The 13018-nt window shown below is 44.5% G+C and overlaps 1 protein-coding gene across 2 annotated transcripts in view; it reads left to right on the top strand.

Moving 5' to 3' along the window:
* The window catches only part of ZNF317 (zinc finger protein 317), a 20983-nt gene extending 9384 nt beyond the window's left edge, over positions 1-11599 (top strand). The window contains exons 2-7 of one of the 2 annotated variants that reach the window (XM_008705479.2): positions 4301-4423; positions 5105-5244; positions 5712-5838; positions 6283-6378; positions 7669-7751; positions 8471-11599. In XM_008705479.2, the coding sequence (XP_008703701.1) occupies positions 4393-4423; positions 5105-5244; positions 5712-5838; positions 6283-6378; positions 7669-7751; positions 8471-9790 (1797 nt within the window). In that variant the 5' untranslated portion in view covers positions 4301-4392 and the 3' untranslated portion in view covers positions 9791-11599. Of the gene's footprint in view, positions 1-4300; positions 4424-5104; positions 5245-5711; positions 5839-6282; positions 6379-7668; positions 7752-8467 lie in introns of both variants that reach the window. The other variant, XM_008705478.2, reaches the window with a different exon arrangement.
* The last annotated feature ends 1419 nt before the right edge of the window (positions 11600-13018 follow it).

Below are 13018 nucleotides of genomic sequence, written 5' to 3'. Positions count from 1 at the left end.
CCTTAAAAACCCCAGCCCCCCTGGTGCCCCTCTTGTCTTTTTTTTTTTTTTTTTAATGTATTTTTTGAGTAATCTCTATACCCAGTGTGGGGCTTAAACTCACAACCCCAAGATCAAGAGTTGCGTGCTCTATCCACTGAGCCAGCCAGGTGCCACATTTTTTTTTGTCTTTCTGATAATAGTCATTCTATCAGGTGTGAAGTGGTATCTCGTTGTGGTTTTGATTTGCATTTCCCTAATGTTCAGTGATGTTGAGCATCTCAGGTATCTCTTGGCCATCTGTATTTTTTCTTTGGGAAAATGTCTCTTCAGATCCTCTGCTCATTTGTTTATTGGATTGGTTTATTTGCTGTAGAGTTGTATGAGTCTTTTGTATATTTTAGACATTAACTCCTTATCAGATATGATTTGCAAATATTTTTTTGTGTTAGGTAGGTTGCCTTTTTATTTTGCTGATGGTCTCCTTTGCGGTACAGTAGCTTTTTAGTTTGGTGTAGTCCCACTTATTTTTGCTTTTGTTTCCTTTGCTTTTGGTGTCAAGTCAAACAATAATTGCCAAGACCAATGTCAGGAAGCTTACTGCCTAGGTTTCCTTTTAGGAGTTTTGTGGTTTCAGATCTTACATTCATGTCTTTAATCCATTTTGAGTTATTTTTTGTGTGTGGTGTAAGATAGTGGTCCAGTTTCATTCTGTTGCATGTTGCTCTCCACTTGTACCAACATAATTTATTTGAGTGACTGTTGTCACTTTCTTCGTTGTATATTCTTGGATTTTTTGTGATAAAGTAATTGACTACGTATATGTGACTTGACTTCTGGTATCATTTTTGTTCCATTGATCTATGTTTTATGCTATTCATTTTATGCTATTCATCATTTTCTTTTTTAAAGATTTTATTTATTTATTCGACAGAGATAGAGACAGCCAGCGAGAGAGGGAACACAAGCAGGGGGAGTGGGAGAGGAAGAAGCAGGCTCCCAGCGGAGGAGCCTGATGTGGGGCTCGATCCCATAATGCCGGGATCACGCCCTGAGCCAAAGGCAGACGCTTAACCGCTCTGCCACCCAGGCGCCCCGCTATTCATCATTTCAAATGATGTTATTTGACTAAAAATGTTTAATTTGAGGAAATCCTATTTATTGATTTTTTTTAAATATTCTACTTGTGTTTAGTCTAAAATACTGTTGTGTAAGTCGAGGTTGTTAAAATATTTTCGCTGGGTTTTATTTTTTGTTTTCTGATTCATTTCAAAAGTTTTTAATTCAGATTTTTTGCTTATACAGGACAGTAGAAAACGCAGTTCCTTTTTACCCATTGAGTTCTTTCAGTACCATTTGTTAAGAAGACTGCTTTCCCTACTGAATTGCTTTGTTTTCTTACTGAAAATAACTTGTGCACATACAGGTTTGTTTCTAACTCTGTTCTATTCTATTGACCTATTTGCTACTTATTCCAGTAATCTTTAATTACAGTGGTGCACTTAGTAGTATGAATCCTCCAAATTTGTTTTTCTTCCTTAAAATTGTTTGGGCTCCTCTAGATCTTTTGCATTTTGTTATACATTTTCTTTATTTTTTTTCGATGCAGGGCTTGAACTCAAGACACTGAGATCAAGACCTGAGTTGAAATCAGGAGTTGGATGCTTAACCAACTGACCCACCCAGGCACGCCTCCCTGGTGTACATTTTAGATTTGGCTTGTCAACTTCTAGAGAAAAACCCTGCTGGGATTTTGATAGGGATTGCATTGTATTGGCAGGTGAACTCAGGGAGAATAAACACTACCTTAGTAACAGGGACTCTCGTAGTCTCTGAAAATGATATCCCTGCCTAGTTATTTAGGTCTTTAATTTTTTTTCAGCAGTGTTTCACAGTTTTTGTTGTCAAGGTCTTAACACAGCTTCTGACTTATTCCTAGGTATTTTATATGTTTTAGGCTATTATAAATGGCTTTTTTTTTCTTTCTTTTTTTTTAATAGACTTTATTTTTAGAGCAGCTTTAGGTTCAAAGCAAAACTAAGTGAAAGGTACAGCATTCTCAGGTACCACCGCCCCCCCAACACACGTGCATAGCCTCTTTAATTATCGACACCTCCCTTGGAATGGTGCACCTGTTAAAATTGATGAACCTACGGGTGCCTGGGTGGCTCAGTCACTTAGGCATCTGCCTTCAGCTCAGGTCATGATCCCAGGGTCCTGGGATCGAGCCCCGCATTGGGCTCCCTGCTCAGCGGGGAGCCTTCTTCTCCCTCTCCCGCTCCCCCTGCTTGTGCACATACACTCTGTCAAATAAATAAGTAAAATCTCAAACAACAACAACAAAATGTAACATAGGTATCATACCTAATACAGTCTACATTCACATTTTCCAAATTTTACCAAAAATACGTTTAAGGATGTCCTTAATAAAATGTACATATTGTATTTGACTGTCAGGTGTCTGTTCTGTAAGATTTAAGATACTGGAACAATCTTACCTTTTTTTGTCTTTTGTGCCATTGATATTTGTTAACAGTTCAGACCTGGTTTGTTGTAGAATGCCCCACAATCTGGATTTGTCTAATAGTGAAAAGAAAGAAAAAAAATATATTCTTGGCAATTAATAAGGCAAAATAATATTTCTGAACCTGATATAAATGGACACATGGTAGGAGTTTGTGGGGTTGTTAAATGGGTACAGTTGAAAAGGTAACATGGCTTTTTTCAGGGGTGAGCCGTTCTACATTTTTATTTTGTAATGATTATAGGTTAATAGGAAGTATTAAAACATGAACAAAAGTCCCATACACCCATTATCAAGTTTCACCCAATAATAATACACAGCTGTAGTACAGATATCAAGAACCAGGTGGGCAAAATGGGTGAAGGGGTTCAAGAAGTACAAACTTCCAGTTATAAAATAAGTCATGGGGGCGCCTGGGTAGCGCAGTCGTTAAAGCGTCTGCCTTCGGCTCAGGGCGTGATCCCGGCGTACCGGGATCGAGTCCCACATCGGGCTCCTCCGCTATGAGCCTGCTTCTTCCTCTCCCACTCCCCCTGCTGTGTTCCCTCTCTCGCTGCCTGTCTCTCTGTCACATAAATAAATAAAATCTTAAAAAAAAAATAAAATAAGTCATGGGGATGTAACATACAGCATGGTGACAGTAGTTAAACGCAGTGTATCGCATATTTGAAAGTTGCTCGAAGAGTAAATCTGACAAGTTCTTATCACAAGAAAAATGTTGTAATTGTGTGTGGTGATGGTTGTTAACTAGACATTGTGTGATCATTTCACAATATATGCAAATAATACAGCAATAAATGGCTTTTTTTTTTTTAAGTTTTATTTTCCAGTTCTTTGCTCAGGTATTTTTTTTTAGTTGAGATTACTGTGAAATGAAAATAAAATTATTTGCTAAAAGTAAGAGTAATGATAAGACAGCTTTTGAGTCAGGAAAAACTGGCAAGATTTTACATGGTTTTTGGGAGATTGGAAGGTCAGGTTGCATAGTATGCTTTTCTTGAATGTAGGTGCTCCTTTCGCAGCTGAGTCTTGAAGGTTACGGGGTTGTGTGCAGCGTGATCTTGCCGGGTACCTTCAGAGAGGAGGTAGATGGTTGGAATCATCCAAGGCCAGTCTTTTGGTCAGTAGGTGTTATGGGCAGAGAGTCATAGATGTTATAGATTCATGATGACTTCCAGCTGGGTAGGTGGGGTGGTGAAAAAAGGAATTTGCTGTTAGGGAACAAGATGGTAGCAGCATGGGTGGCCTGGAATCCTCTCTCAAGTGAGAGAGTTTGTGTGAAATGTTGTAGAGGAGGTTTTGTAGAGAGCAAGATTTCTGAATCATTATCTGCGCACCTCGCAGTGATGATTCCAGTGATGAGAAGGCCTGGTCTGTGGCCAGGGTGTATGTGTTGGTGTGTGTGTATGGAGTGTGCGGCCAAAAGGCACTGGAGATTGGAACACGTGGTTCTAGGTGGACCATCCCCATGGCTCCTAGAACCATCCTAAACCATGGTGAGCCTTGAAGTTGGAAGGAAGAAGAGAAGTCTGGAGCCCAAGTGTTTAACAGATAAGGGAGTCTGACGAGTTGTGCTCGGGGACAGATTACTTGGGACAGTGGATCTGAATCTTGAGGCACATTAGGGACCTTCCCCACATTGCCTGGAGGATTTCCTGAGTAAGACAAGGCCCATCTTCAGACAGAACTTGCTGCTCCAAAGAGGAGATGCTGGAAAGCAAAAATTGGAATTGTCCTTTGAGCCCAAGAGGCAGAAAGCCTTTGACTGCTCCTTAGTGTTTTTGTCATTTACTACAGATGCCTGCTTGAGGAGTCCCGTGACTGCGAGAGGGAAGCTTCCTGCTGCCAGTGCCCTGTTGTTCAGGCGGATTGGCTGTCATTCTCACGGGATGGCAGCTCTTGGTCTGTCTCCCACATGTGGTAAGTTCTTGGGGTGATGAATGGATGCCCTCAGAAGTCCAGCTCAAGTGGCCTCTGGATTTCACAGAGGTCGGGGTTGTGTGTGGCCAGAGGGAGGGCTGCCAGAGAGGATGGAGGACCTGAGAAAGGGTGGGAGCCAAGTCTTGGTAGCCTCCCAGTGACTGTGCCTCATTTGGGGTCTTTGTGAGTTTGGGTGAAGTAGGGTTTGTCAGTGGTTGATGTATAAGGAAGGACTGTAATGGGTAACCCTATATTAGTTATTATTACTATTGTTATTAAAGATTTCATTTTTAAGTAATCTCTTCACCCAGCATGGGGCTCAGACTCATAACCCCAAGATCAGGAGTTGCATGCTCCACCAACTGAGCCAGCCCGGAGCCCCTGTTGTTTTTTTAATCCATTTATTATTGTGATAAATCTGAGAAAAGCAATAGCTCTACCTCTTAGAGTTTTAATTTCTTCACTCATTGATTGAGAACCTATATCACTTTCTTTGTGGGCATGAAAGCCCACCGTCCTTTTTCTGTCCTTGAGTGAGCAGGGCTGCTCTTGCTCGTTACCAGCCATTGCGTGTGAGAGAGAGACGGGGACAGACACTGCACACTTACAGCGGGTGTGGGCAGTTCCCTGATCTGTGAGTGTTGGGCCGGCTGTAATCCTCGTGGATCTGCTCTTCTCCAGCTGTGTCCACCCAGGACCCTGCCTGTATCCAGGAGTCAGAAGCTCCTCCTTCTTCAGAAGACCATTCCTGTTCTCAGGATGTGGACCTGTTTGCTTGCAATGGCCTGGAATGCCCCATGCCAGCTGGTGTTGGGTCTCAGGTACAAGATCTCTGGGCCCCTGGGGGTGGGAGAGGCACTTCCCCGGAATGCCCCCAGCACCACTTGTTAGTTCTTTGAGAGCCTCACCTAGGCTGATCAGTGCCGGATCAGGGCACAGGAGCAAAAGCCAGAGACTGTTGCCGTGTTCTCCTTGGTATCAGGGACCTGGTTAGGGGAAACGAACTCTTGTGTAGCAGGTGTTTCTCTCATAGTAGAGCTCAGAATGCTCAGGCTAGACGTGGAGAGAGCTTTGGTCCCAGGTCAGCAGAGTTAAATGTGAAGAGGTGAGATCACGTTGCAGTGAAGAGTCTTGAGGAGTGGCTTCTAGAACACATTTGAGACCCCAGAAGCCCATCTGAAAGTCCTGTGTTTGGAGTCTCTCATGCCCAGGCTTCAGCCTCAACCATCTTTCTGTGAACGCAGATAGGCTGGTTTCTTACTGACCCCAAATGTGTGTGGTGATTCAGGAGTCAGTGACTTTCCAGGATGTTGCTGTGGACTTCACTGAGAAGGAGTGGCCCTTGCTGGATTCTTCTCAGAGGAAACTGTACAAAGATGTGATGTTGGAGAACTACAGCAACCTCGCCTCAGTGGGTAAGGCTGGAACCCTTTCTCTCCTTAAGTATCCGATGTGTTTGTTCTAAATACGTGTTGTGACCCGGGGACGGTGGGGATTTGGAACATAATTGTGACCAAGCTGACCTCGTGCCCCCCTCAAGGTGTCTCCCGGTGGTTGTTGAGATCTCTTCATTGCCTTGACCTTGGACATTGTCACGTGTGTCTGAGTTTGGGCATAGGTTTCTGAGTTAAGAAATCCTCACTCTTTTGAAGGGCAAAGTGTTGTGGGTCTTTGTGGTTTTGTGTTTTATGAAAACCTTTCACTGTGTTCTTTAGAAATTTGGCACCATCATTTTGCTGCTCCTAAGTCAGACTTGTCCATCTTCAGAACACTGAAGACCAAAACACTGACCCCAGCCTAATGGAAGGGGTTGTCCTCTGCACAATCCTCCCTCAACATGTGTCTTTCCCCGTGAGTAGGGTATCAGGTGGGCAAACCCAGCCTCATCTCCCACTTGGAGCAAGAAGAGGAGCCGAGGACAGAAGAGAGGGTGCTTCACCGAGCCACATCTCCCGGTGAGCAAAAGGCAGACAGCAGGTAGACACAAGTGCTTCTGGGTACCTGCTGTATGCAGTGATGGGATGGCAGTAGATCCATTAGGAAATGGCACGTAGGGAGTTTGAGATGATCCTTCTCCGTTCTCTCACAAGTCCTTTGGTCTCACTGTCCTCTCCTCTGGGTGTGTGTGTGTGTGTGTGTGTGTGTGTGTGTGTATTTCTTCCTTTGTTGCTTTCGTCTGTATACTTACTTATTCACTTACCGACTGACTTTTTGCTGAGATATAACTGACACGCTGTGTTGGTGTTAGGTGTACAACGTGATGATTCAGTACTTGTATATATCGCAAAGTGACCGCCACAGTAAGTCTGATTAACATCCATCACCACACAGTTATAAAAGTATTGTTTCCTTGTGATGAGAACTTTTAAGATTTACTGTCTTGGCAACTTGTAGTGCGTCACAGTATTATTAACTGTGGTCACCATGCTGTGTGTTACATTCCCAGGACTGACTGATTTCATAACTGGCAGTTTGTACCTTTTGACCCCCTTCATACCCATTTTTTCAACCCACCACTTCTGACAACCACCACCAATCTGTTCTTTGTATCCATGAGCTCAGTTGTTCTGTTTTTTTGGCGGGAGGAGGGTGGTTTGGTTTTTGTTTTTTAGATTCCATGCTTCAGTGGGATACGGTATGTCTTCCTTTGCTTATCTCACTTAGCATTATTGCCCTCTATCCCTGTTGTCTAAAATGGGAAGAGTCCCTTTTTTTATGGTTGAATAATACTCCGTTGTGTGTATAAACCACATTTTCTTTATTCCTCTATCAGGGGGCACTTAGATTGCTTCCATTGCCTTGGCTATCGTAAATAATGCCACTGTGAACGTGGGGGTGTAGCTATCTTTTCAAGGTGGTGTTTTTGTTTTCTTTGGATAAATGTCCAGAAGAAGAATTGTTCAGTGTCATCTTTGAATTTGACACATCCACATGAGCTCTGTCCCATCCTTTCATATTCAGCGTTCCTGGGCCTGCTCTTTCTTTTGTTACCAGTGTGAGTCTCTGAAGAATTTATTCCTTAGTGAATCAAGTTCAGTGTCTCCCCTGTCACTGGCAGATGCCTCACACTGCCACGGTTCACAGACATTTTTACTCACGTGTGTTTCCCCCCTTTGACATCACCTTTCCTTCTTTAGGGTTAGTATTGCAAAGAAATCCCCCCGTCTTTGTCACTACCATCTCACCATCTCTTTCTCCAGCTAATAGTTCTCTCCCCGGGTTAATATTTTACCAATTTGTTTCAGATTGGGAGGCTCCATCTAAAAGCAAATGGTCCATTCTCATGGAAGATATTTTTGGGAAGGAAACGTCCAGCGGTGTGACAGTGGTAAGATCTCCTTGGGGTAATCCCAGGTCTCCCATGCTGAGAGGAGACAGGGGCAGCCTCAGAAAAGCAGCTCAAGAGCCAAGCGCATGGCCTTCCCTGAGAGGCAGCTGTTTCACACCCTGATTGTCCCAGCTTTGGCGGGAAAACCCTAAACCTAGCCTCAAATTTCTTTTCTTTTTTTTTTTTTTTTTTAAGATTTTATATATTTGACAGAGAGAGACACATCGAGAGAGGGAACAGGAGCAGGGGGAGTGGGAGAGGGAGAAACAGGCTTCCCACTGAGCGGGGAGCCTGATGTGGGGCTCGATCCCAGGACCCTGGGATCATGACCTGAGCTGAAGGCAGACACTTAACAACTGAGCCACCCAGGCACCCTAGCCTCAAATTTCTTGACTCAGAGTTGTGACAGCCAGATCTTTCTGTACCTGTGCCTCAGATAGCGTTGGGGCTCAGTTCAGATTTAAACAGTTAACAAAGTATATATGCAGAAAGCTGTGTGAAAGTTACACCCATGGAGGCTTAGCAGGTGGCATCCACCTTTTAATTTGATAGAGCCCAGATGGGGTAGGAACAGGGTTTTGGTGCTCCAGATCATAATGTCATTCGTCACAATGACACGCTTCTACTTCATCAGCTTGTGTAGGGATGGCCAGATGATTCGTAGGAATGCAGTGAGTTGTGGGAAATGTCTGAGTCAGTGCTCATCTCTTAATCAGCAGGAGAGAACACGTCTCGGAGAGAAATCCACGGAGTACTCTCACCTGTTTGAAGTCTTCAGCATGAGCACACACCTGACTCAGCAGATAGGAAGGCACGCTGGCAAGAGGCCCTATCACCGCCGGGACCGCGGGGCAGCTTTCAAGAACAGGTCACATCTAGCCCAACACGTGAGCATTTACAATGGGAGGAAAATGCATGAATGTCACCAGTGCCAAAAAGCCTTTACCACGAGCGCGTCCCTTACACGGCACAGGAGAATACACACTGGGGAGAAGCCCTACGAATGCAACGCCTGCGGGAAAGCCTTCAACGATCCCTCTGCCCTCAGGAGTCACGCAAGAACGCACCTCACAGAGAAGCCCTTTGACTGCAGTCAGTGTGGAAACGCCTTCCGCACCCTCTCCTCCCTGAAGATACACATGAGAGTCCACACGGGGGAGAGACCTTACAAGTGTGATGAGTGTGGGAAGGCGTACGGCAGGAGCTGCCACCTCATTGCACACAAACGAACACACACTGGAGAGAGACCCTACGAATGCCACGACTGTGGGAAGGCTTTCCAGCATCCCTCCCATCTCAAAGAGCACGTCCGGAATCACACTGGAGAGAAACCCTACGAATGCACACAGTGTGGAAAAGCCTTCCGATGGAAGTCGAACTTCAATTTGCACAAGAAGAACCACATGGTAGAGAAAACGTACGAATGTAAAGAATGTGGGAAATCCTTTGGTGATCTCTTGTCACGGAGAAAACACATGAGAATTCATATTGTGAAGAAACCCATTGAATGTAGACAGTGTGGGAAAGCATTCCGAAACCAATCCATCCTTAAGACACACATGAATTCTCACACTGGAGAGAAACCCTACGGGTGTGACCTGTGTGGAAAAGCCTTCAGTGCGAGCTCAAACCTGACCACACACAGGAAAATCCACACTCAGGAGAGACGCTATGAGTGTGCCGCCTGTGGGAAGGTGTTTGGGGACTACTTATCCCGGAGGAGGCACATGAGCATTCATCTGGTAAAGAAGCGCGTTGAATGTAGGCAGTGTGGGAAAGCCTTCAGAAACCAGTCGACCCTCAAGACACACATGAGAAGTCACACAGGAGAGAAGCCGTACGAGTGCGATCATTGCGGGAAAGCCTTCAGCATCGGCTCAAACCTTAATGTGCACAGGAGGATACACACTGGGGAGAAGCCCTACGAATGCCTGGCCTGCGGGAAAGCCTTCAGTGACCATTCATCCCTTCGGAGTCATGTGAAAACTCACCGGGGAGAGAAGCTCTTTGTGTCATCCGTGTGGAAGAGGCTCCAGTGATGCATCTTCTTTGGGGGAAGCACAAGAGCTCAGACCGGGGGAAAGCCTCGTTGGTGTAAGGAAGGCAGGAGCACTTTGACGAGCTCAACTGGGCACAAAAGAGTACCCGTACGGGAGAAATCCAGTTTGTGTCATGGCTGGGAAAGACGTGTTTTCTCTCACCACTGTGGGGATTTGTGAGAACTCATGCTGGGGGCAAAAACATACCTGTGGTGTCCAGAAGCTGTCAGTGTACATTCGGCTCTTTAAAGCAAATGAGAACTTGAGGGAGAGAAACCACAGCTTGGTATTTAAGGTCAAGATGATTTTAGCACCACCCGGCACCTTCTGGGCATATGAGTAAGCACACTAGGGAGAAGCTCTGTAAATCTGCCTGCTGGGCAAACCTTTACTGGTCTCACCCTGTATTCTTCATGAAAGAAATCATACTAAAGAGAAAAATCTATAAGGTAGGAATGTGGGAAGGTCTATAACAGAGGTCAGCAAACGGGCCAACTGTCTATTTTTGTATAGTTGGCAAGCTAAGAATAGTTGTTTCATTTTTAAAGAAGAAAAATGTGTGACAGACACCACATGCAACTCCCAAAGCTTAAAATACTTATTTTCTGGTCCTTTATGGAAAAAGTTGGCCAACCCTTGGTCTCCAGCAGCAGTTCCTAACCGGGGATGATTTTGTTTGTCTGGAGACATTTTTCGTAGTTAAAACTCGGGGGATATGCTTCTGGCACATAATGCATAGGAGCCCCGGCCGTAGAGAATTCTGTGGCCCAAAATGTCGATATCGCTGAGATTGAGAACCTTAGCCTGGGACAATCCCTCGGTTTTTGTGAAATGTTCAGTAGGAGAGGTTTCTGTTTAAAACTTCAAAAATATAATCAGTGTAATTCTTTCAGGAAAAGTGAGAACCCACACTGTAGACAGTCCCCATGTGGAGATGATTTTAACCACAGCCCCCCTCACTTGTGCTTATGAGAATTCATACCCAGATGGAATTTTCTAGTGAATATGAAATTGCATTCATCAGTCTGTAATCATGAAAATAGACCCTCGTTCATTAATTTGTAGTCTCTATTTTTAAGATTATGCTCCTCTTAACGCTTATGCTTCATCACAGAAGGTTTGTATATAGTATTTTTATTACAGTTTCATTCCCGATGTGTGTTAATTTCCTTCTGGATAACTTACCTGACCCGTGGACTGTTCAGAATTGTGTTACATACTGTGTGACATGGGTATTTTTAATACCTGTGTTACGAGTGTCTAGTTCAAATGGATTGGATCAGCGCACGATGTCTTCCATCAGATGGATCCTCTGGAATGTTCTCGGTCTCCCGTCCAGCCAAGAGTGACGTACACCACTCATTGCTCTCCCAGTGTCTCCTCTTCTGTGTCAAGAAAATCCAGCTTTTGTCAGATTACTAACATATGCCGTTTTTGAAAGTCTCTTACGAGTTTTCTGCGGCTAGTACAGTCCTTGTCTCCCACCCTGGCCATTGACAGAGAAGCAGATATCCCTGTGTGGGCTGTGAGAGAAAAGCACTTAGAAAGGGATCATTCTTATCTGGATTCTTCTACATGTTTCCTTTTTGCTGTTTGCCCTACTTCTCACCTTGTAAGGAGATCAAGGACCCAGTGTGGAAAGATCCATCTTGTGACCATGAGGATGCAAGCCACAGGCTGAAGAGGATCCTGCAGAAAAGTCATAATCCTGGCCTCCCCGGTAGCTTCTTCGTCCACACTAGCCATGGATTTGTTATTTCCAGACTTCCTATTACGGGAGAAAAAAATAAAATATCATCGGTGTAAGCAGCTTTGGATATTTCATTGTTTATCAGTTTAATAATTTTTTGGTTGGGGGAGGGTTCTACTGCAGGTGGCTGCCATCTGTAATACGTACACTCAGTCATTAGTAAGGTTTTCTAACTGCTGTGTGTGTGGGTATAATCTGCTTACACTTTCAACCGTTGGATATGGGGGTTTTTACATCTTTAAGCCATGTTTTAAAATCGTATTTCAAGTCTTTGACATACTTAAGTATTTATTTTCATAGACTTGACGTAAGTGTATCAGTTTTTACAGAAGCCCTAGGAAGCAAGTGCCATCACTGTCTCGCTTTTGCATATGGAGACTCAAAGGCAAACAAGTTTAGGTTGTTTGAGGTCAACCCCCAAACCAGTAGTTGGGCTTATATTTCAGTCCACACTTCTCTTACGTCGGGCCCCGTTCTGTCCATGCCCTACATCTGTAGCAGTGAACTGGGATTTTTGCCCTCATGGTGCTTACATTCTGCTTAGGTTAAGGCACCTGATAAACAAATGGGTAAATGTATATCAAATGGTGGTACATACAATGGAGGAAAATTTAAGCATGGTGCTGGTGAGAGGAAATGCAGGGATTCAGCAAACCTGTTGGGTGGGCAGGGAAAGCCTGCCTTTAGTTGAGCATTTGAGCAGCGATGTCCATGAACTGTGAGTGCGCCATATTGTAATTGGAAAAAGCACCCTTGGCAGTTCAAAGGCCGTGAAAAAGAAAACTGCTTGGCACTGCCATGCAGTAGCGAAGGGGCCAATGTGGCCAGAGTGGAGCAAGCTTGGGAGCCACAGAAGATGAGGCTAGATCTGGGTCAGGATCCCAATTTTGTGGGTTTACTGGAAGGACTTTGCCTTTTATCCTCCATGTGGTAGGAGGTGGGTGGAGGGTTTTGAACAGAGGGGTGGTGACTGTCTGATTTCTGTTTGAATCGCTGGCTTCCAGGTTGACAGGTTAAGGAAGGACAAAGTACAAACAAGCCTGTTAGAAAGCTGTTGGGGAATTGCAGTTAGATACGCCGGGGGCCAGATTGGTGGTAGTGGGGGAGGGTTGAGATACACATGGATGAATGTAGCTGTAATTTTCACTTCCAGGCGAACGTTGCTGCTTTAGGAGATGGTGTGCATACTTTCTGGAGTATCGGTGAGTTATTCCAGGAGTGTGAATTGCTGGTGTAAGGTCTGTGCACATTTGGTGCCAAAATCATTTCTGCTATGGTTGTGTGTGCATGTTCACAATATTGAAAGCAGGTTTGACTGTAACACAAAAATGCTTAGTTCACACATTTACATCTTAATTACGTGAACAAATCCATGTAATGAGCAGACAAGAAGAAATACTACCAGCATAGCCGACATCCCTTCTTTGCCTCATACCCGTGACAAACCCTGCCCTACTCTGCACAGGTAACCAGAATTC

The sequence above is a fragment of the Ursus maritimus genome, unplaced genomic scaffold (genome assembly GCF_017311325.1).
Source record: "Ursus maritimus isolate PB19 unplaced genomic scaffold, ASM1731132v1 scaffold_14, whole genome shotgun sequence".
NCBI classification, from domain to species: domain Eukaryota; kingdom Metazoa; phylum Chordata; class Mammalia; order Carnivora; family Ursidae; genus Ursus; species Ursus maritimus.
This window is presented reverse-complemented; position numbering and strand designations above follow the sequence as displayed.